The 25067-nt window shown below is 41.1% G+C and overlaps 1 protein-coding gene across 2 annotated transcripts; it reads left to right on the top strand.

Annotated features, from left to right (window-relative positions):
• Positions 1-563: 563 nt before the first annotated feature.
• rpf2 (ribosome production factor 2 homolog) lies at positions 564-24598 on the top strand. 2 transcript variants are annotated; one of them, XM_003215621.4, is made up of 10 exons: positions 568-815; positions 2537-2669; positions 5838-5875; positions 9217-9256; positions 11094-11175; positions 12566-12642; positions 14230-14329; positions 20139-20241; positions 20751-20895; positions 23844-24598. In XM_003215621.4, the coding sequence occupies exons 1-10, from the start codon at positions 793-795 to the stop codon at positions 24030-24032; spliced, it is 930 nt and encodes a 309-aa protein (XP_003215669.1). In that variant the 5' UTR covers positions 568-792; the 3' UTR covers positions 24033-24598. The 2 variants fall into 2 exon arrangements, with proteins under 2 accessions (XP_008119321.1, XP_003215669.1); XM_008121114.3 differs by lacking the exon at positions 2537-2669 and having other exon boundaries at positions 564-815.
• The last annotated feature ends 469 nt before the right edge of the window (positions 24599-25067 follow it).

Below are 25067 nucleotides of genomic sequence, written 5' to 3'. Positions count from 1 at the left end.
TTATTGCTTTGTTACTGTTATTTGTTTGTTTTATCGGGCCTGGCCCCATGTAAGCCGCCCCGAGTCCCTTCGGAGAGATGGGGCGGGGTATAAAAATAAAGTTATTATTATTATTATTATTATTATTTATTTATTTATTTATTCTGCTGCCCTGGAGACTAGAACAATAGTTTCAAACTACAGGGAAGGAGATTCCATCTGAACATCAGGAAAAACTTCCTCACTGTGAGAGCTGTTCGGCAGTGGAACTCTCTGCCCCGGACTGTGGGTGGCCGTCTGTCAAGGGTGATTTGAATGCCATTTTCCTGCTTCTTGGCAAGGGGTTGGACTGGACGGCCCGTGAGGTCTCTTCCAACTCTATGATTCTAATGTAAATTCAATACCGGAAGTGTCGGTAGAGTCCACTTCTATCTCCTATCTCTATGAAGTGTTCGTCTCCATAGCCCCGCATTCTCCTAGAGACAGAAAGTGAAAATGTTCGACCAATATTTCAGGTTCCCTTTCGGATGTCGCCTTGTTTGAAAACGAGGAGAGCCATTCAAGTGCTGAAGAGAAGTGGGCTGCTATCTTAACAGGGACATTTTTTTTTAGACTCTCGGATTTGGGTACAGTTTACGATGTAGAGGCAGGAATGTAATCGTGTTTCAAATTTTTAAAAAATCTAAGTTCTGAGGGACCTGCTTTTTTTCTGTCTCTACGTTCAAGTTCTGGACGTGACGACACAAAAATAGCTACATTTCCGGAGCACGTGTTTCATGGTCCCACGTGGAAGCGGCCGGAGAGGTTCCAGGCATGGAGGCGTTGGATCGAGTGGAGTGAGTCTCGTAGTTTCTTGTGTCATCTTGAACTTCGGGTTGTGCGTTTAATTTAATTTAGTTATGTCATTTATTTATGTCCTGATTTAGGGTGGGACTCGAGGCTGCTTCGAGAGATATATGTACAGTAGAGTCTCACTTATCCAACGTTCTGGATTATCCAACGCATTTTTGTAGTCAATGTTTTCAATACAACGTGATATTTTGGTGCTAAATTCGTAAATACAGTAATTACTACATAGCATTACTGCGTATTGAACTACTTTTTCTGTCAAATTTGTTGTATAACATGATGTTTTGGTGCTTAATTTGTAAAATCATAACCTAATTTGACGTTTAATAGGCTTTTCCTTAATCTCTCCTTATTATCCAACATATTCGCTTATCCAACATTCTGCCGGCCCGTTTACGTTGGATAAGCGAGACTCTACTGTATGTCTATATACATTAGGCCTGGGTCAACTTAGGCCCTCCCTCCAGGTGTTTTGGACTTCAACTCCCACCATTCCTAACAGCCTCAGGACCCTTCTTTTTCCCTCTCAGCCGTTTACTGGCAACTGGAAGGAACAAACACATCTACAAGGAAAGTTAGTCAAAACGTCAGTCATATCGCAAACTGCCTTTGATTTCAATCAGGAGAAAAGCTGGTAAATAAATAAGTAAATAAAAACAGGCAGTCCCCAGGTTATGAACAAGACAGGTTCTATAGGTTTGTTCTTCAGGGCCCTTCCACACAGTCAAATAACCCAGACTATCAAGGCAGAACATCCCACAGTATCTGCTTTGAACGGGGATATCAGAGTCTACACTGCCATATATATACCAGTTCAAAGCAGATAATGTGGGATTTTATTTAGCTGTGTGGAAGGGGCCTAAGTTGAGTTTGTGGCCCCTTCCACACAACCCTATATCTCAGAATATCAGAGCAGAAAATCCCACAGTATCTTCTTTGAAGCGGGTTATCTGAAGCCCCTTCCGCACAGCTGAATAAAATTCACATTATCTGCTTTGAACTGGAATATATGGCAGTGTGGACTCGTATAACCCAGTTCAAAGCAGATATTATGGGATTTTCCACCTTGATATTCTGGGATATAGGACTGTATGGAAGGGCCCTAAATCCACAGTGCCATATATTCCAATTTAAAACAGATAATGTGGGATTTTATTCAACTGTGTGGAATGGGCCTGTGTGTAAATCAGGACAGGTTATTTTAAAGTGTAATTCCAGGCATTTAAAAAAAGTTTTGGAAAGCACAGGGAAGAATTAATATCCCTGTGGTGTTTGTTTTGCTATCTTGCTACAGTTGTAAAGTTTTCATCTCTTTTTTTTGTCCCTGTGATAATTGGATTATGAAAAATGTGGTTCGTGGTGGAAACAAGCTGAATAAAATCCCATATTTTCTGCTTTGAACTGGAATATATGACAGTGTGGACCCAGATATCCCAGTTCAAAGCAGATATTGTGGGATTTTCTGCCTTGATATTCTGGGTTATATGGCTGTGTGGAAGGACCCTTGCATTGGTGAGAAAGCTTCAGTGGAGACACCTTTTCCCCATGATAACTCTTTCAGGAGTGAATTTACCTTCCAAGGGAGAGATTTCTCCCACTTCCTGTTGTCTCACCCCTGTCCTGGATGTTTGTAACTCAGAGACTGACTGTAAGTACATTCAAATACTTGGTGAAAGTTAACATTGTGGCATAAATATTACCATGACAGAAAACCCAAAACCAAGAGGGCTAAAAGGTTTCTTGAGAAAAGGGAGCCAAAGCTGACAGAAAATACCAAGAATGCTATGCTCATAAAAGGCGGAAATGCAAATACAACAGTCACCGAAGTACTAAAAGACATTGTAAGTATGTTTGGGAATATCTGCGGATCTGGGGCTGTGTTCTGCTATGTTACATAGAAAGGTGATTTAAACCAATGGTTCTCAGATTTTAGTCCCCTAGAGCACTGCTTCTTAAACAGTGAGCCCCGCCCCTAAATCGGGTTCCCTTAGCTCAATGTTACGGTCCCAAATTTTTTTTTGAAACAGTGAAAGGTTTCTGAACACCACTTATTTAAACAAATCTGTTAGCAACAACATGCACTGTTTGTAACAGATTCTGCAGAAAATGCTTTGGCTGTACTCCACAAAAAGGAAAATCGGCCTGTTTAGCAAGCCTTGTAAATACTGGTCTGTTTTCAGGAAATGTTTGATTTTCATACCTATTTAATACACTTATCTATCTGGGGTCATGTAAAAATGTAACATGCAGAAAGGGGTTGTGAGCGGAAGAGGTTTAGGAAGCCCTGGTCTAGATGATCTTGAACTCTATTTCCACACATGTCAGACAGTATTGTCTATAGTAGTTCAATATCTGAAGGACCACAGAATCCCTGTTCCTGTATCAGGCTACAGGATGGTTAGTTGTATTCTGTTTGATGATGAGATAGCATGCTGATGTGGGATAATCTAAACCAAAATGGACAATGGGCTGAACCTGGCTTTCATCTACCCATTTTATATAGGGTGCTTCTGAACCGTAATATTTCAGTAAAGCAGATATAGAAACCCGCTCTTACAATTTTCTTGTAAGAGGCATGTGCAGAACAGAGACATTATCTTAATTGGATACAAGGTGAGTGTTAATTGTTCACTTTGTACCTAAAATAAAATTGTAGTATTTTAGTGCCCACTCTACCACTGAAATTTGCTGGCAGAGCAGGGTGAAAGTCCAGTTCACCTTGCCTCAAGGAAATTGAGAAAATTAATGAAGATACTTACAAATGAGGAGTCCCCAGCGGGTTTGTGGAAAAACTGCTTGAAGTACTTTCTAAATGATTACTTGAATAGTTGTAGCATACAACAGCCACGCTTCACACGTGTATTTTATATGCCTGCTTCTGTTTTGTTATTTCCTTAGAAAATCTTTTTGGACTAAATTCTGTTAGGCATTTTCCTGAGATGGTGGATCTGTAACTTCCTTCATGCAAAGTGTATTGGGCTTTCACCCTGCTCTGTCAGCAAATTTCAGTGGTAGAATGGGCACTAAAAGACTACAGTGTTCAAAAGAATACAAGGCAAACAATTAACACACACCTTGCATTCAATTAAGATAATGTCTCTGCCCTCCACCATAGTCCCCCCCCCCCAATAAAATGGTAAGAGGGGATTTCTGTAACTGATTTGCTGAGATATGATAACTTGGGAGTACTTAATACTAATATGTAAGTCAGAGCCAGGTTCAGTTCATGACATTTTTCCATTTTTTGTGACCCCAGCATTGAGCCCATTTGGGGCCAGGACCCACAGTTGAAGAAGAAGTGTTCTAGGGGGCCAAAGTTTGAGAATCAGTACATTAAAGGATACATTATTTGGAATAATAATTCTGGGTTGAAGCCATCTAGGCCAGTGGTTCTCAACCTGTGGGTCCCCAGGTGTTTTGCTCTACAACTCCCAGAAATCCCAGCCAGTTCACCAGCTGTTAGGATTTCTGGGAGTTGAAGGCCAAACACCTGAGGACCCACAGGTTGAGAACCACTGATCTAGGCAGTGTATTCCGAGAAGACTATGTGCCTTACTTTCCACTACCCTGTTTCCCTGAAAATAAGACATCCCCAAAAAATAAGACCTAGTAGAAGTTTTGCTGAATTGCTAAATATAAGGCCTCCCCCAAAAGTAAGACCTAGCAAAGTTTTTGTTTTGAAGCATGTCCGGCGCCTGCCAAACAAAACACCATAGCATGTAGGATTGGTAAATGTACATTATTATTATTATTATTATTATTATTATTATTATTATTATTATATTTTTATACCCCACCTCCATCTCCCCAGAGGGACTTGGGACGGCTTACATACCAATTGTATATGGAAATAATGGTAGTAACAAGAAATTCTTGACAGGAGTCACAGTTTGTTTGGTTTAATTATGTTGGTTTGTAATGACAACTACTGTACAGTATAGAATCAATGTTCTTTTTTTTTGTTCAACAATGAATATGAATTCTTCTTCATGGAAAAACAAGACATCCCCTGAAAATAAGACCTAGCGCATCTTTGGGAGTAAAAAATAATATAAGACACTGTCTTATTTTCGGGGAAACACGGTATTAAGCAAAGTGATATAAATGATCCCTGCTCACTAGCAGTTGCATTCTGTCAGTGGTGGTATGGAACATCTTGGGATGTATGCTTTTATTAATTCATCTTGCCATGTTATTGATTGCATTTTATTGCAACTATTTTTGATGGTTGGAGTCAAGGACCAGCTTTGTTGGATGCAGAAACATGAGTAGTGCTTTTATAAAACTTTATGAGATGTGCTTATAGATAGATAGCATTTGCATTTTAACAGAAAAAAACATAAATGAAAACAACCGTGCCTATGCATGCATAAACATTCATCAACAACATTTTCTAACATTTACCAAACTAACTACACAATTTCTCTTACTAACCTATGTCTTGTTTCTAAACATAAATCTATAGATGCATACAACTTTTTCTTTCCTTTCTGGAATCTGTTGCAAATTAGCAGCCAATGGTTTATGAACTAGCAGTAGTCCACAGACCACCACTTTGAATACTCTTTGACTGTGACTCTTATGTCTCCCAGTAAAAAGAGTACATATAGTTGAAAAGAGGAAATTAGCATGTAAGACAAAAGGAGATCACCCTTTTAAAATATTGAGCAAACATACAGTCTACATCGGTGGGAATTGTGCTGGATCAAAGAGGAGGGGTTCTGATTGAGGGGAATAATTCAGAAAATCTGGGAGAAGCTGTAATGTTCATATTCATTGGCCCCTGTGGTGAACGTGAACTGGTTTAACTAAGAAAATTCAACTTCTGAGGCAGATTGGATGTTTTATACCTTGCCTCTTTGGGGCAGAAATTGCAAATGCTGTCTGTTTTGAGGGAGCAAAACAGGATGAGCAGAGTTTGCTGGCAGGCAAACCTATTCCCTGGTATTTAAAGTGAATGGATGTAGAGTGCTTCGTCATTAAAATTCTGTCTTTAACTTTTTTCACAGTATTCTTTGAAAAAGCCTTTTGCTGTGCTATATAAGAGGTAAGTGCTGTTTTCTTCAGATAAAATAAGATCTTGCTTTCCTTGGATGTCATATTAACTTATGAGATGTACTAAATATAATATATTATCAGGAAATAGTTTTCTGTTAATATAAAGAGTGTAATGTGATGTTGATGATATGATAAATTTGATAAGCCTGCATTTTAGAAAAATAAGTAGCGTTACATTCTTGTAGTGATGATATCCGCAGGAATCATATTGATATTTTACACATATGTACATTCAACTGTGGAGTTGGTTCACCATTTCTGTCCAGTGTAGAATATTCACATTCAACTGAATATTGTGTAAGTTGTGTTTTCAAATGCACATGTGCACTTGGTTGAATTTCTAGATGTGTTTTCAGTTGTGCAACAAGGCCATTCAGCACAAGGGTTATATTTGTCATGATCTCCAATCCTTGACATCTCTGGTTGGCTGACAAGGAACAGATGCCAGCCATAAAGCAGGCCGGCCATAAAACATCAATTACCCTCTGGTATGTGGGAGCCCCTATATATGTGGGACAAAAGGAGGTTCTGGCATTTGGTACAATAAAAAACTTGTTGGAATCTACCCGCGTGTGTCTTGGTGCTTTTCTTTGGAAGACGGACCACAGCACAACTGGGAGAAGAGAACCTAACAATTCGTACCGAATCACCTACTTTCTCTAGCTCCTACCTACAGTAACATGGGGGGAGGAGAGAGAGAGAACCAATTCGAATATTACCGGGGAGAAGAAGCAAGCGCCGACGGAGAAATGAGGGAAGAACCCCACAGTCTCTCGGAGGAAACAAGCTCCGATGGAGGGGAGAGGGAAGGATCCCACACCCCCGTGGACGCAGCCACTTCCCCCCTAACCATGGCCACTCAATGGAGGGTCACACCAGCGGGGCCGGAGAGGCCGCACAGAGCCGAGCCAGCCACCGCCTGGGAGCTTGGCAACCCCCACCCGACGGAGAGTCAAGGAATGCAGGAGATGAGGCAAGAAATAGCACAACTGAGGGAGATGGTCCATTCCCTGATCCTGGCACAACAGGGAAGCTCCGGGGGCAGAACGCCAGCTCCGGCCTCCCAGTGGCCACTCCTTCTCCTCAGGTAACCTCCCCCGGCCTTTCCGCGGCAGCCCCTTCCCCCTATAGACAAAGGACTGGGGGAGGGGGGGCAGCGGGGCCGGCACTACAGAGAGGAGAGGAAGATGCAAGTCACCTTCGATGGGAACCCAGAGAAACTGCCTTTCTTTTTGATGAGAGTGGCTGCCTTCATGAGCAAGTGGGAAGGCTCTTTCCCAAACGAAATGGACAAGGTCCAACATGTGGCCGACCACCTCGAAGGAGCAGCCTCTGAATGGCTCCTGGCGCTGTACGACGTGGGGGCACCGGAGCTCAACAACTTGGATGCCTTCATGGGGGCACTGAGATCCCGCTTTGAGGACCGCCTGCGCAAGCAAAACGCCAGGGCGAAACTCAGGAGCCTGAAGCAAGGCGCCCGCTCCGTCCAGGACTTTGCTTTGGAATTCAGAAGGCTGGCCTTCCTGCTCCCTGAGTGGAACGAAGCTTATAGGATTGACGTGTTCAAGGAGGGCTTGAGACCAGACCTGGTGGAATGGGTGCTGGCCAGGGAAAACCCAGACACCCTGGACAGATGGGTGGACGCAGCTGGCGAGGGGGAGGTGCTGAAGGAGGAAATCAAAAACTTCCGCCAAAAGCAACCCCCCCCCCCCCAAGCCGGAAGCACCACGGGTAGAAGCCATGCCCCTTCGAAGAACAGGGACAGGCTTGATCCGGCTGAGAAGGATCGGAGGTGGAAGCTGGGCCTGTGCCTACGATGTGGAGGTGAGGGCCACTTGGCCACCTCCATCCCATGCAGGAGCATGCCCAATGCAGAGCAATTGGCACAATTGTTCATTGAACACTGCTATAAGCACCATGGGGCTCCCTCGAAGGTCATATCAGACCGGGGCTCCGTATTCGTGTCCAGATTTTGGAAATCGTTTCTACGCCAATTAGGGGCCAAGCAAGCCCTCAGCACGGCATACCACCCCCAAACTGATGGGCAAACAGAGAGGGTCAACCAGGTGCTGGAACAATACCTGAGATGTTACACCAACTACCAACAGGATAATTGTTCAAAGTTTTTGGCCTATGCCCAGATGGCATACAATAATTCGGAACATTCCAGCACAGGGCACTCCCCATTCGAGATAGTTTACGGCTGTAACCTCCGCACGCTACCAACCCCAGAGGTCATCCAGTCTGACCCAGTCCCCTTTGCAGAATGGATGGTGAGAATTACGGATGCATGGCCTGTCATCACACAAGCTCTTGAAGAGGCCAAGGCAGCTTACAAAAACCAAGCAGACAAACACAGGAGACCAGATTGGGACATCAAGCCAGGGCAACAGGTATACCTCTCCACCAAATACCTCAAGGGAAGGCAGCCAACCAAGAAGTTGGCAGCCAAATACATTGGCCCCTTCACAGTCAAAAGACTAGTGAATGAAGTCACCGCAGAACTAGAACTCCCCCAGTCCTACAGAATGATTCACCCCGTTTTCCACTTCAGTCTCCTCAAACCAGCTCCCGAGAACTCCCAATGGCACCCAGTCAAGCCCCCACCCCCACCCATCTTGATAGGGGGCAACCAACACTATGAGGTGGCGGAAATATTAGACTCCAGAGTCAGGAAATACACTCTCCAATATTTCGTCAGGTGGAAGCATTTTCCTCTCAGTGAATCAGAATGGGTCAGAGATTCCAATATAAATGCACCCACACTCATCAAGAGGTTTCACGCTCAAACCCACACAAACCTCCACACAAGGGGGGAGGACAGGTTTGGGAGGGGGCGTGATGTCAGGATCTCCAATCCTTGACATCTCTGGTTGGCTGACAAGGAACAGATGCCAGCCATAAAGCAGGCCGGCCATAAAACATCAATTAACCTCTGGTATGTGGGAGCCCCTATATATGTGGGCCAAAAGAAGGTTCTGGCATTCGGTACAATAAAACTTGTTGGAATCTACCCACGTGTGTCTTGGTGCTTTTCTTTGGAAGACGGACCACAGCACAACTGGGAGAAGAGAACCTAACAATATTGCACAATGGACCCATAAATGTGCATACTGAGATCTATAGGGTCCTCTAGGTCTTGCTGAACTTTGAGTCCTCGCAGCCATAGCCAGCATAGCCAGCAGTGGGGATTGCTGGGAACTGAAGTTTAACAACACCCGATTGTCAGGGTTACTGTATAATGTGATTAAAATGTAAAAGTAGAGCTCATATATTTATCATATAAGATATCTAAGTTTCAATAAAATTAAAACTTTCTCTTCTCTTTAGAAAAAATATTACAAGACCCTTTGAAGATCAAACTTCACTGGTGAGTAAAAAACACTTGGAAAAAATGAACTGTCTTATATCTGTAACCAAATATAGAGAGAGGGAAGGGAGAGGGAGAGCACACTTTGGGTAGCATAGGGAAGGGTAAATAATACCCCTGTGGGTTTTTTTTTTTGCTGTCTGTACCCCTGTTCTGAAGATTTCACCTTACTTTTTGTCCCAGTAATGATTTGGACTTGTTGTAGAAACAAGGATTAGTGCTAAAACTTCAGCGGAGACACCTTTTCCCCATGATAATTCTTTGAGGAGTGAATTTCCCTTCTGAGGGGGAGATTTCTCTTTTCCTGTTGTCTCACCCCCATTCTTAACTATGTGTCATTTATAAGTTGAATGCTTGTAACCCAGGGACTGCCTGTAATAGAAAATTTAGGTGTTATAGAATCCATTTCTGTATTAGCTGCTTCTGAAATCTTGCTTGACCAGCCTACCCCAATTTGATGTCTTCCAGATGTTTCAGCAAGCATGGCCAAGGGTCTGGGATGGTGACACTTGTTGCCTAAAATATCTGGAAAGCACTGTGTTGGGAGAGCTAGGGAAATAATAGTTAAAATAACAAGAACAATCCTTTAGATAAACCATACATTTATGTCCACCGCCCCATCTGTTCTTCCACTTAAGAGTTCAAAATTCTATGTTAAGGGCATTTTGCCATGTAACAGGCTAGCATCATAACACATAGTTTGAATTTGGCTTGCTTATTGGGTTTTGAACAAGTTACCTAAGCTAAATTTCTTCAGAGGTCGAGAGCACTCACTCCTGGGGCTTGCTATAGCTCATTCTCATCTTGCCAAACTGTGGTTTAGTACGATATCTGAACTTGGACATAATGTTTTGGTAAAATGGGGATTGTGGTTTTTCTGTGCCAGAGTACTCCCCACCACCAGTCTTTATTTCCTTTGCTTTTAGGCAGAACTGTTGAGGCAGAGGATATTTCAGATTCATTTCCTCAATACTGGAGGCTGATTACATGTTATTGCAAGGGACACAATTAAGATCAGCTTCCATGTTGGATGGTAATATACTATTAATGTTAAATGAAGTATTTTGATGAGAACCTTGCTAAATGAAACAGTTTTCATAATACTGTTCTGATTGAGGCCTGCATTGTGGTCATGCTACACTTATAGTTACAAAGGAATTATTCCTCTTTTTTTATTTCTAGCTTAACTCATTAACTCATGCCCAGAATTGAAGAGTATAAAAAAACCCAAAATAACCTATATTAGGCAGCAAAGCAAACTACATTTGCTTTGTTGCCTACATTAGATATTTTTGATCTGATATTTTTTATCTAAGAGAGGCCTTAAGTGAGTGTATTCAAACAAACAAACCTACCTGACCTGGCAGGCACATCCTCATAGTAGAGTACAACTGAAGCATTTTCTGAAAAGTCCTCTGTAAACTCTACAGGTTGTTGCTAACAGATTTGTGTAAATGTGTGGTATTCAGAAACCTTATACTGTTTCCAAAGATTTTGGGACCCCAACATTGAGCTAAGGGGATTCCATTTGGGGTCGAGACCCAGAGCTTAAGAAGCAGTGGTCTAGATCAATGCTTCTTAAACTAAGGGAAGATGGGAATTTGAAAAGGACATTTGAAAAGGAAGTAAGGAAGTTATGTCCCAAAAGGGAAAGTTAGGCTATTAACTAAACAAACAAAAGATCAGAATAATTATGAGAAGTTGATGGGGAACCCTGCTTTGGCTATTTTAAAATCTGTTGATTAGGAGGGCACTGAACATTGAAACAAGCTTTCTGTGTTATTTACTCTTTGCAAGGCATCCACAATAATTTAAATCCAAATTCTTTTTTTTAAAGGAATTTTTTTCCAAGAAGTCTGATTGCTCTTTGTTCATGTTTGGATCACATAACAAGAAGAGGCCTAACAACCTGATAATAGGTAAAGTGTTTAATCATGTGTTGGAAGAAATCTATCTGAAATGAAATCATAGACTCAGAGTTGGAAGAGACCATGTTTAAATATTTGAAAGGATGTCACAGTGGGAAGGGAACAATACTGTTTTCTGCTGCTCTGGAGACTAGGACACAATGGAGCAATGGATTCAATCTGCAGGAAAAAATATTCTATCTAAATATTAGGAAGAACAGCAAGAGCTGTTTGGCAGTGCAATATACTGCCTCAGAGGGTGGTGAGGTTTTTAAGCAGAGACTGGGTGGCCCTCAATCAGGGATGCCTTGATTCTGTGTTCCTGCATGGCAGGGGGTTGGACTGGATGGTCCTTGTGATCTTTTCCAACTCTGATTCTATACTCAAAGCGCTATATTGCACCAGCTCTTAGATCTCACTCCTGTATCATAAGTAGGATGTTTGTCTTATTCTAACCTATTCCTACCCACACCACCCCCAGAAAAGGGAAAATACAATTAAAGAGGTTGTGCTTTGTAGCATTTTTGACATTGAGAAAAAGAACATACTATTTGTACAGAATATGTACTCAGAAAATATGTATCCATATATATCCAGAAAGCTCCCCAGCCTTTGGTCCTTTAAGTTTTTTGAATGTCATTTTCTGAAATGTCTCCCAGAAGTTGGGGCTTCTGGAAGACAATGCTCAAAACATCTGGAGAACCAAAGACTGAGAATCGTTGCTTTACCTTTACGTGTCCATTGAAAACGAAATTATATTGAGACTGAGAACAAGTGAGTGAAGTGCCCACCAGAGGGCAGAGGTAAACTTCATAATTATTGTCCTTCCCTTCACACAAAGGCAGGAGATGTACAAAGTGGTGGGTTAGCTGTAAATTGAGGACAACTTGTATAACTATAAAATCCAGTGAACAAGATAAAACAGTGGTGGGATAAAAAGCTTGGTTTTATGGAGTTTTGATAATCTATTGTGCTTTCTGGTTTCTTTAGTCTTTCTCATTTGTACAATGCTTTTCCATTTGGTTGTGTTCAAATTTTGTTTGTTTGGAACTGAGCCATAACCTTGGAGGAAATCTAGATTACGTACAAAGAGATTCTGCCAGGTGGATAAAGGTCTGCTTGTATTTAATATACCTGGCATGCCAGGATTTCTTTCTCATGAAAATAAATGTGAAGTTCAAGGTAATTCACGCATGGTTGATGTAGATGAGTGAGCTTTTACTTACAAAAGATGAGTGGTTGGGTAGCAGCACCTGCACCTGTTCAAATTGTACCTTTGAAATATGCTGTAAATCCCGTGACCTCACTTCCCATCTGTTTCTAAAATGTCATACTGTTCTAATTACACCTGCTCAATAGCAAAATCTGACTTTTACTCATTTTCTTTACTTTTCTTCTTTAGGTCGCATGTATGATTATCATGTTCTTGATATGATTGAACTGGGCATTGAGAAGTTTGTAGCTCTGAAGGATATCAAGGTAAGGTGCTAACATTTCTATCAGAACAACAGATTGACTGGATGCTGTATTCAGAAGTGAGGTTAGGAAAGATAGGAGTAAATTCAAAAAAAATAAATCTTACTGGACATTGTTCATTTAGAATATTCTATAGAATCTTTCAGATGAAAATTCAGGGTGGTTTACAGAAATTGAAAACACTCAGTTAAAAAACAGTAAAGGTAGCATTAACAATGACCACGTTTGGGGGCAGAAATCAAATTGGAAATCAAAAGCCAGGGAAAGTGGAAATATATTTGCATGGTGCCTGAATGTGCAAACTTCACCTCTATCCTCTAGCGCAGTGTTTCTCAGCCTATGGGTCCCCAGGTGATTTGGCCTAAAACTTCCAGGAATCCCAGCCAGTTTACCAACTGTTAGGATTTTGGGGAGTTAAAAGCCAAACATCTGGGGACTCACAGGTTGAGAACCTGGGCTGTATTCTGGATGTATTCTGGACTATTTTGAAACATCATAATTACTTTAGAGCTGCTGGTTTGTTTATATATTTAATTTGTAACCTGCCCTTTTCCCACAAAAAGGGTATTTCCTTGTAATTAAAATTAAATATCTGTTTAAAAGTGGAAAACTCTTGTGTGCTTACTTCAAAATTCTTTTAAACATAAAAATGTCTACTGTTTCTAAGGACTGTAGCAAAGCTTAACTCATTTCCTCTTTAATGATAATGCTTTAATGATAAGTTTTCTTCTCAATGAGAAGGTAGATCTGCTGCATCGTGGCAGATGTCAACTGAAAACTCACCTGACCGACTGCATCAAAAGCAGCAGAGGCTTGTGATGTCTTTAAAACAAGTGTAGGAGGACTATGTCTTGTAGCCTACCATTAATCAAATCTTCCAAAGCCTCCATATATATTCAAACTCTTGTCCAATATTGCAAAGTACCACCCCAGTATGTTGGATAGGTAAAACAACAACAAAAGACCCCTAATACCTGGAAATAGAAATTGTAAATTGTTTTTGTTTGTGGAATTGGCTGATTTTGGGGTCAAAATATGCCTTGCCACCAATTCTTGAACTAACATTTATTAAAGTGTAAGCCTTTGGGCACTGTACCCCATATGATCGACTGCATGACATATTACCTATTGAGTGAAAGACGGACATGTAGCCACGGTTGCAGCAGTAAGTAAGCAGTGTGGTCCGAGGAAATTGAAATCTGGACAGTACAGAATGTCATGATTGTTTTATTAACAATGTCCACTCACAAACTAGATGTTAGTGAAAAAAATGAAACATTCTTGCATTACTTTTGAGGAACACAGGTGATGTGATAAATCCTTTTGTCCCTATTCTGGGCAGCCCCCAGACTTTGGGAGCCATTTTCTAGGGAGGCTGTACTGGCACCGTCCTTGCTGTACTTCCAAAGGCAGTTGTAAATTTTCCGCTTAGGCATTCCTTTCTAAACTGATTGATTATAGGGAAGGGCCCTTGATATACAGCAAATTTTCTGTTGCATGATTCATTTGGCATATTTTTCAGGTTAATCCATGCTTCTCTCACCTTTTACCATCAATTTCCTTGTTTTAATTATGTAAAATATAAAACAGAACAGCAAGTGCCCTGAAGGGACAAAACCCATGTTGATATTTGCGGGTGACGCATTTGACATCAGTGAAGAACACAGGCGATTAAGAAGCCTTCTTATTGGTAAGTCTTTTAAAGTTTCCATTTCTTGGTAGCAGAACATGAGAGGAGCAGTTGCACATAATAATAATAATAAACTTTATGTATATCACATCATCACCTCATTGAAGGGACTCAGGGCGGCTTACAAAGGCATACCAGGGTGCAACATATAACATAAAACAGCACATAAGTATAAAAACAATAATACATAAAATTATAACAACCACTACCAACAAATCTATATCCATAATAAAAGTGTAAACACATATGTGTGTATGTGGCACGTGTCCGCTCACACAGACAGCCTCCACCCTCCACAAACAGGCTATAGTTCCCAGTCCTGAGGAGCCACCAAGTCACTCCCTTCCACTGACATTGCAGTTACAGCGAGCTCCATGAACATGTATCCCAACCCCTGCCAATGTCCTCCCCAAACACTACAGCTCACCACCCAAGGAATGCTTTCATTTGGGGACCATTACATCCTAGATTTTGCATGTTCCTCCACTACAGACAGGCATCCCAGGGTTCTCCATTTGTGTGGAATTTACATGACCCCGCCTACTGCCCTTCCCTTTCAATTCTGTACATTTCCTGGAGGAGTTTGTGGATTGACTCCACATGGTGAAAGTTGTCATGCACCCTGCATCAAGTCAGTGCACTGTGACTCCTACTGGGGAATTTAGAGGAGTTGTAGTTCACCTACACCCAGAACGCTACGAACCCAAATAATGATGGCTCTGGACCAAACTTGCCATGTATACCTGATATGCCCAGATTTGAATACTGGTGGGTTTTGAGGGGAATTGGCCTGGACATTTTGGAGTAGTAGGTACTGGGATTTATAGTTCACCTGCAATTGAACCCCACCAATGATGCACCAGGACCAAACTTGGCATACAGAGCCCCCATAAACAATAGAACATATTGGACAAGTTTAGGGAAAAGGGAGTTATAGTTCACCTGCATCCTGAGAAACAGTGACCCCCATGGGCAATGGATGGGACCAAATTTCGCACAGAGAGGCCTCATGACCAACTGAACATACTACAGGGGTTTGTGGGAGTGGGCCTTGATTTTGGGAGTTGTAGTTCACCTGCATCCAAAGAGCACTGTACCCAACCAACGACGGTTCTGGACCACACTAGGCACACAGATCCAAAATGGCCAACTTTGAATACTGGCAGGATTTGGGGAGGATTGACCCACGATTCTAGGAATTGTAGTTCACCCACTCCAATTCTCTGTAGTTAACCCACTCCAAACTGAGAATACTTAACATTCCTATACAAATAATGCCTTTTTCAAATAACCCGGGCATCGCTGGGTTCCCAAGCTAGTATAATATAAAATAAAACTGCTCAATTTTAAAAACGCACCTGTAGATAAAAACTAGCTGCCATCAATTCACAAACTAAAGTGCCAGAGTGTCAATCTCATATGGGCCCATTACAGCCTACTTGAGGTCAAAGGCATGTTTAAAAATCCATGTTTTTAGGCTGTATCGGAAGTATTGGAGGGTGGGGGCTAACCTAATCTCTTGGGAGGGTATTCCAGAGCCGGGGAGCCACCATCAAGAAGGCCCTCTCTCTCGTCCCCACCAACCGTGTTTGAGATGGTGGCGGGACCAAGAGAAAGGCCTCCCCTGCAGATCTCAAAGCCGGCGCCGGTTCATAGAAAGAGATGCAATCTCAAAGACAGTTGGACCCGAAGCGTATAGGGCTTTATAGATAATAACCTGTACCTTGAATTGAGCCCAGAAATTTGTTGGAAGGCAGTGAAGCTGCTTTAGTAGGAGTGTAGTATGTTTCCTGGAGCCCCTGGTGGCACAGCCGATTAAACCATTGAGCTGTTGAACCTGCTGACTGAAAGGTCGGCGGTTCAAATCCAGGGAGCGGGGTGAGTTAGCACTGTTAGCCCCAGCTTCTGCCAACCTAGCAGTTTGAAAACATGCAAATGTGAGTAGATCAATAGGTACTACTCTGGCGGGAAGGTAACTGCATTCTATGCAGTCATGCCGGCCACATGACCTTGGAGGTGTCTACAGACAACGCTGGCTCTTTGGCTTAGAAATGGAGATGAGCACCAACACCCAGAGTCAGATACAACTAGACTTAATGTCAGGGAAATACCTTTACCTTTAATATGTTCCCTGTAGCTAGCCCCAGTTAGTAATCTGTACATAATTTAAATGTGCAGAACTTCTAAATTTTGTGCTATTGGTTACTCCCTTTCCTGGGAGTAAAAAAATGTGAAAATGTCACTCAAGAAAAGTTGTGTCAAGAGCTTTCCCCTGTTAAAAATGCTTATTTTCTTATATGCTGTCTTATTCCAGAGACTGCTGTTGTGGTTGGAAGAAGTGGGTTGATGGGGGCAAACTGTCCCAAGGTGAAGGAGTAGGCAAAAATGTGGCTCAAGATAAAAACCAGGGCCTGGTACATTGTCTGAGAATAGCTCACTGTTACAGTATGGTGCGGATTTGGTCATTGATTTTAATGGGAGGCCACTGTTTTGAGTGTGGTTCATGTTGCTATGAAGTGCAGCCAGAACAAGTCTTACTCTACAATGTATGGCACTGTTGGGAAAATGTAGGCTGAATCTGCAATAATTCAGTTATGCTAACATATGTAAGATATTAATATTTGGGTGTCTACTTTGAAGGTTGTGTCACACTTCTAATTTCTAATTATTTATAATTATAATCCTATCCAGCATATCAACCTTCTCATTACAATTCACCTCCCCTCAATATCATGTCCTTCCAACAGCCAGTCACATTTAAACACCTTCCAGCCCATCAATCTCAATTGCCTGTCCTTCCAACAGTGCTGACCAAATTTTAACTTATTGACCTCTTTACCCCACTTCTCTTCCTCCTCGTTTTCCTCCCTTAGTTTCCTGTCTTTCTAACAGCAGCAGCCAGATTTTATACTCTTTCCGGACTATCAGTCTAAATCTGTTGTCGTTCCAATAATGGCAGTTAGAAGATTGAGATAGATGGACTGTAAATAGGTTTAAAAGCTGGCTGGCACTATTAGAAGGACAGGAACTGGAGATCGAAGGGTTGGAAAGGAATTTAAAATCTGGATGGCCCTGTTGGAAGGACAGGGGATTGATGGGAAGTAGATTAGAAGGAAGGGGATTAGGGCAAGGAGGTCAACGGGCTGGAAAGGGAATTGAAGTTTGGATGACGGTCAGAAGCTTTTTTTTAGGGATTAAGTGGTTTGGTAGAGTGTATTTGTACAAGACCTAGGCCCCACCTACACTGCCATATAAAATCCAGATTGTCTGCTTTGAACTGGATTATATGAACTGTACACTCACTTGCACTCCTTAGAAGAAGAGTTTCTTCTGAGTGCATCCAGCATTTCTGTGTCTAGACACTATGGTTTGTTTCATGCAAAGTAACTTTCCCAACTATGGATTGGCTACATTCATAGAACTAACAGTGAAAGGATAAGGAAGATGTTAGGGTACTATGTAATATAAAAATGAATTGGAGGTAAAGGTAAAGGTTTCCCCTGACATCAAGTCTAGTCGTGTCCGACTCTGGGGGTTGGTGCTCATCTCCATTTCTAAGCCGAAGAGCCAGCGTTGTCCATAGACATCTCCAAGGTCATGTGGCTGGCATGACTGCATATGGAGCGCCGCTTTGATATGATGGTATGATGTAGAAAATCTGTCCAACAAATTTTTATGGGCTCCCAGGTGGTGTGTAACATTTTGTGGAAAAGTATTTTTCTTCAGTGAGCATCAGATGTGTTATCGAGTTGGTTATTGAATGTCCCTTTCAGTGAACTGTAAGCACAGCAAATGTTGAATCAAACATTTGAAATAGTGAGCTAATTTCATCTTGATTTCTTATCTTTTGAATACTGTAAATTATACTTGGTTAGAAAAAGTTTTCTTATTATTTTGTGCTTTTTCTTAAAAAATCAAGCCAGCTCTTATATGCTGCTCTGCATTAGCCTGGGAGAACATCAAGGGTCACATGTACCCCTGTTTCCCAAGCTATGTGACAGCCTCAGGTCTCTTAGTAAACAGCTGGGATTTATTGACTTGGGAGCTTCCAGCCGTGTTTGAAGTTTGCCCATTTGCTGGAATCATGTGACTTTATTGTTGACAAGGTATGGGGCTGGGAAATGAATTCATAGGTCTGTGCTATCTATGCAAGAATGAATCTGGCTCCTTTACATCTAAATTTTAAAGGCCTGTATGTATACTGTTCTACATTTCAGAAAGCTGCATACTTGTCTCCTAAGAATACATTTCTACACTAAATACAAAGAGCACTGAGGGATTCAAAGTACTTCTCTAGTTTTAGTATTGATTCTTTTTTTTTATTAACATGCCTTGTACTTTGATTCAAGGCCACATTCCTCCTGTGTTCTTGGCCGACAGTATTGTTCAGAGCCTTGTGTGCGTATTTTCCATGCAACGTGTATTACAAATCTGGCCAGACGTTGTCAGAACACATCCCAGCTCATTGGCTCATTCTTTTTTTCTTTTTTCTTTTGCCTCCTATGTAGGTGGCATGGATGTGACATTATCTATTCTTAATAATAATAAGTCAGATTTTCTGGTTTATTTGGTGAGAAGAATTACATACATAAAAGAAGTTATAACAGCTTACTGATAATTCTATAGCAGCATTGTTTTTTCTATATCCTGAAGAATATTGAATTTACCTTGTAAAACCTGGCTCTGCTGAACCACTGTTTTTTTTAATCCTGAACTGTGCAAACTTGTTGACAGGATGGCACTTTTGCTTGACTCATGCTCCCTATCTTATATTTTATGGCACCTGAGTTTGAAGGCCACTCTGCACGCTGCATGTCATTTCTGTAGAATCATAAAACCAAGGACATGTTAAGCAAGCTCAAAGAGAATATTTTTAGAACTTTTTAGAAGGACTATTTTCGGGGATTAATTTATCAAAGCACTAGACACTGCTATGCAATTTTGCTTCTGCTGAATATATATATGTGCACTTTCTTCAATCTTTGGCTTAACTAATATCAAATCCATCCGCTTCTTTTTCTCCTGAGCAAGAAACCTCTGTGCTTTGCTCAAGATTGGAGACAGATCCAGGTCATCTTTGGATTTTATAGTTTTAGAACATGGGGAACAGCCCACTGTACGTTTCTTGTCCTAGCAAACCTAGGCATAAATTGTAAGCTGCTTAAGATTTAATGGGACCAAGCTCTACCCTCTCCTTTTGTACTTCATCTTAAGTCTAAGTCACTTGCTACTGAATGCAGACTTTGTGCCTTCAGCATCTGATCAGCCTCCTCTACCTCTCTAATTTGTTTAATAAAGCATTCTGGAGAAATTCAAAGCTCTTCTCACTGTTCTGTGACATTTTGACTGGTTCCAATAAAAATATTGCCTAGCTGTATTTCAAGATTATTCTTCATGAGCTCTGGGTTCAGGTTTATTAGTCGTGGTAAATTTTGATGCACAGGCCCAAGTCTAGAGCAGTGATTCCCAACCTTCTTTTGACCAGGGCCCACTTTGACCGGGGGCCACTTTGACCAGGGACCACTCTCCAACATTAGTACCAAAAGGGTTACAAACCAGTTTTTGGTCAACTTTAAATTCGGTTTGGTTATTTGAGGTGCTGATTCAGAAAGGGGAAACTAAATAAATAAATAAAGAGGAAGGAGGCTCGCAGACCAGATTTTCATTTTCACAGCCCACTGCTGGGCCACGGCCCATGGTTTGGGAACCACTGGACTAGAGGATAGAGAGAGAACCTGCAAATTTGGAGGGCCAACTATATTACATTTCTACTTGCCACAATAATGGCATAGATTTTTCTGTCTTTCAGATTTCTTCAGAGGCCCAGTGGTGCCCAGTGTGCGCCTGGCAGGCTTAGAGCACGTTCTTCACTTCACTGCAGTGGACCAAAAAATCTTCCTGAGGAGTTACAAGTAAGTCTGTGTAATGGTTGGTTTTGTGTCTCTGTATGTAGCAGTTATTTGTTCACTAAGGATTTAAATGTGGGACGTGTTCTTCTCAGATTAGATTACAATGTGTTATGGGAGAGATAACCCTGAAAGCAAAACTCCATCCATCTGTGGTTAGACAAGCTACCAAAATCTCATAACTTTGTTTAAACAGAGAATTATAAATATTTTAATTATGTTTGTTTTTCCATTGAGCAATATAAATAAAATAGGGGATGGAAAAGGTGTAAGATCAGAGTTGGCACATTATGATAATCATGTATAAACTTTGATTAATATCAGCTAAGTATATTCTGGCACCTTACCAAAGAATAAACTTTATTTTGAATTGTGTTACATGGACTTCAGCGGATATGTGGAGTGTTGGCTCAGTGGTTAGGATATATATGTGTGGGTGGATGGGTGAGTGGTTGGGAATATAATCAATAAGAGGAAATTGTCATGTAAAAAAATGCAGCCTTTTTGTCATTTAGAGTATTGTTGAAAAAATCGGGCTGCAAAATACCAAGGATTGAACTTGAAGATATGGGGCCCTCAATAGACTGGGTGATGAGGAGGACGCACTTGGCATCAGATGATCTTTATAAATTAGCTTTAAAGCAGCCAAAAGCTTTTAAGGTATGTAGACAGATATTTGTGGTGTAGTTGCTTATCTTTGCCCTAAATGTATAGACCAGGCCGACCATGTTGCATTAACAGTCCACTCAGTTCTTCACTACTTTAATTCAGGCAGACCTTATTCCTCCTCTTGTCTCTTCACATTAGTATTTTTTTCAGAAACTTCTTGATTTGGGCTATATTTCAAGCTGCTTAGCATTGTTGGGTTCCCATCTTAAGTTTAAAGATCATTAAAGGTAGGGGACATTAATTGCTAATGTGTTCTATTGAGATGTAGAAGTATTTAGCTCTATCCGTACAGACGCCTGTTCCAGTAATCCCTAAATTACTGTTTTAGGAATCTTCTCTCTATGTTAAAACTTACCACTGACTGCAGACTAAAAAATATAATGTTTATTGACAAGACATAGGAAATAGAGAGGGGAATAAATATAGAGTATGGACTTTTTAAAAATGTCTTATATTATCGGCTTCTTCCATCATAATCTATATATATAAAAGAGTGATGGCATCACGGCAATTCACAAAACAACAAAAGTACAGGCCCCCCAACCTCAAAATTTGACAACACAACCCATCATCCACGCCTCAAGGTTGATACAACAAAAAGAAAAGAAAAATAAAGTCCTAATTAGAGGGAGAGCAATAATTTTTTTTATCCAATTGCTGCCAGTTTAGAGGGCTAATCTCTGCCCACTTGGTTGCCTAGCAACCAAGGGACAGCCAGGTTTCAGTTAGGGGACAGGCAGATTTAGGCCTCACTTAGGCTTCTTCCAAAGATTATCTAATTTGCACTGGATTATATGGCAGTGTAGATTCAAGGCCCTTCAACACAGCTATATAACCCATTTAGAATCTTATATTATCTGCTTTGCACTGGATTATCTTGACTCCACACTACCATATAATCCACTTCAGTGTGCATTTTATACAGCTGTGAAGAAGGAGCCTCATATAATCCAGTTCTGAGCAGAGAATATAAGATTATCAATATACAGTAGAGTCTCACTTATCCAACGTAAACAGGCCGGCAGGATAAGTGAATATGTTGAATAATAAGAAGGGATTCAGGAAAAGCCAATTAAACATCAAATTAGGTAATTGTTATACAAATTAAGCACCAAAACATCATATTATACAACAAATTTGACAGAAAAAGTAGTTCCATGCGCAGTAATGCTATGTAGTATTTACAGTAGAGTCTCACTTATCCAACACTCGCTTATCCAACGTTCTGGATTATCCAACGCATTTTTGTAGTCAATGCTTTCAATATATCATGATATTTTGGTGCTAAATTCATAAATACAGTAATTACTATATAGCATTACTGTGTACTGAACTACTTTTTCTGACAAATTTGTTGTCTAACATGATGTTTTGGTGCTTAATTTGTAAAATCATAACTTAATTTGAGGTTTAATAGGGTTATCCTTAATTCCTCATTATCCAACATATTCGCTTATCCAATGTTCTGCCGGCCCGTTTATGTTGGATAAGTGAGACTCTACTGTACTGTATTTACAAATTTACCACTAAAATATCACAATGAATTTAAAACACTGAATACAAAAACATTGATTATGAAAAGGCAGACTGCGTTGGATAATCCAGAACATTGTATAAGCGAATGTTGGATAAGTGAGATTCTTCTTTAATATGAAATAATTACTGGGATAGAATAATGCAGAACAATATAATCTCTAAAACCAGGACAGTAAATAAACAGGGGAATTCCACACAGGAAACAATCAGGGCCAGCTAACACCTCCCAACAAAGTATTCCCATCATCAAAGTCTGGCAAATCCTGTTTTCTCAGGGCCACAGACAGTAGAAGCACATAAAATATCGCAAACAACACCACTCTGAAAACAAGGGAATTCCAGACAGGAAACAATCAGGGCCAGCTAACACCTCCCAACAAAAAATTCACTCAGGGAGGAAACAGCCAGGCTTTAAAGCTGCAAGGCCATTACATCCTAATCATTTTTCCTAATTGCAGCATTCATACTTGCCTCCAACAAACAAAAAAACCCAATCAGAAATATTGTATATTCACAACCTTTAGGAAATAATATCCCCTGATGGCGCAGCGTGTTAAAGCGCTGAGCTGCTGAACTTCTGGACCGAAAGGCCACAGGTTTGAATTGGGGGAGCGGAGAGAGCCCCCACTGTTAGCCCCAGCTTCTGTCGACCCAGAAGTTCAAAAACATGCAAATGTGAGTGCATCAATAGGTACTGCTCCGGCGGGAAGGTAACGCCGCTCCATGCAGTCATCCCACATGACTTTGGAGGAGTCTACGGACAACGCCGGCTCTTCGACTTAGAAATGGAGATGAGCACCAACCTCCAGAGTAAGACACGACTGGACTTAATGTCTGGGGAAAACCTTTACCCTTTACCTTAACTACCACCAATTCCTCAATACTTTATTTCCCATACCACCAGACTTCGCCACAGCAACGCGTGGCCGGGCACTGCTAGTCTAATACAAAAAAGGTTACTATGATGTTTCAAAAAGAAGAAAAAGAAATCATTTCTTATCTTGTCTAAAACAAAGGAATGAAAAAGCAGATATAGAGCAGGCATGGGCAATCTTCGGTGCTCCGGGGATTTTGGACTTCAAGCCGCTTAAGTGGCTGAGGGGGAAAAGGAAAAGGCCTGAGGCTGTTAGGAATTGTGGGAGTTAAAGTCCAAAACACTCAGAGGGCCAAGGTTTGCCTGTGCCTGGCATAGAGTATGTAGAATCATAGAAGAAAGGAAAGTTAAGAAATAGAAAACAGAAAGCCCTCTCTCACACTTCCTGAATGGAGACGGTGCATTTCTCTAGTGCTGTCTTCATTTTCCTCACTTAACAAGGTTTTGTGTTTAATTTTTGGATTTTTGAGGCAGCTACTTTGTCCACCTCCGTTCCAGAAAACTGAATGGTTCCTTCTTATATTTCTAGCCAAAGAAGAAGAAAAATATCTCCCATGATGTTTTTGGTACAAAATATGGGCGGATCCACATGCAGAAACAAGATCTCAATAAACTACAGACTCGAAAAATGAAAGGTTTGAGGAAAAGACCAAATGAAAAGAAGACTGAAAGTGAAGAAAATTCAAAGAAACCAAAATTGACTGGACTGGACAATTGAGTTGCCAAATGCTTGATTTTAACTCATGAGCCTGTAATACTTTGTAATTACAAAAAGGTTGGATTTTTTAAAAGAAGGAAATGCCTATATGAATTGGTTAATATTTTCGGATTATTTTTTTTTTGGAACACGTGCAAATCACTTCTGTAATGGTTTCCAGTAGATGACCTCCTCTCTTCATTCTTTTCTCAGTCCTTTTTGTTAACTACAAAATGTGATGTCTGTTTTAAAAGCTATTGTATGGCTATTGATATAAGACATTTGTGTTCTAGAATTATTATTTTAAAAATTATCAGATACTTAACTCTGCGTATGGGACAATAGTTACCTATTTTCTTAGGAAAAACAGTTACATTTATTCAGACTGCTTAATAAAAGAATCAGGAAATTGGCTCATGTTTAGCTGATGACGATGGTTTCATAGATGAAAAAACTCACTAAGAACAAGCTGTTTTGTGTTTCTTTGGCCTTTTTCAGTCAGATTTGGTGACAGTGTTTTTTTTACAGAAAAAAACTCTTAAGGTAAATTGATGTAGCTATAAAAATAAAAAGGGCTATGTGATCCATTCTTTTTCTGTTCCCTACTTTGTGATCTCTAACTTCCAATGGTATGTTGTATAGCAGTGATTCCCAAAGTGGGTGCTACTGCCCCCTGGTGGGCATTGCAGTGATCCAGGGGGGCAGTGATGGACACAGGGGCGGGGCCAGAGGAGGGGCATGGCTTCTTCCCAAGAGCCCGAGACAGGGCTGAGAATCTATTCCTCTCCTGAGGCATTTGTTGGGACACAGGGGGCGGAGCTAGGGAAGGGGGTGAGGCCTCCTTCCAAGAGCCCGAGACAGGGCTGAGCCTCTGTATACCTCACCTGAGGTGCTTGTTAGAACACAGAGCGGGGTATAGAGGTTGAGCCTCATCAGGCACTTGGGAAGAGACCCCGCCCCCTCTAGCCCCGCCTCCTGTGTCCTGGCAGGCACCGCAGAACAGGGATAGAAGCTCAGCCCTGCCTCAGAGCTCGTAACTCCGCCCATCCCAATCCT

Source organism: Anolis carolinensis, chromosome 1, assembly GCF_035594765.1.
Source record: "Anolis carolinensis isolate JA03-04 chromosome 1, rAnoCar3.1.pri, whole genome shotgun sequence".
NCBI classification, from domain to species: domain Eukaryota; kingdom Metazoa; phylum Chordata; class Lepidosauria; order Squamata; family Dactyloidae; genus Anolis; species Anolis carolinensis.
The sequence above is the reverse complement of the archived record's forward strand: the minus strand, read 5'-3'. Positions and strand labels throughout refer to the sequence as shown.

What these genes read in the sequence shown, in the direction of transcription:
- rpf2 (XM_003215621.4), top strand. Translation starts at nt 793, where the DNA reads ATGGAGGCGTTGGATCGAGTGGA. An exon ending in CCGAAGTACTAAAAGACATT is followed by an intron (nt 2,670 to 5,837) that starts GTAAGTATGTTT and finishes CTTTTTTCACAG; the next exon opens with TATTCTTTGAAAAAGCCTTT. An exon ending in ATCTTCCTGAGGAGTTACAA is followed by an intron (nt 20,242 to 20,750) that starts GTAAGTCTGTGT and finishes TTTGTCATTTAG; the next exon opens with AGTATTGTTGAAAAAATCGG.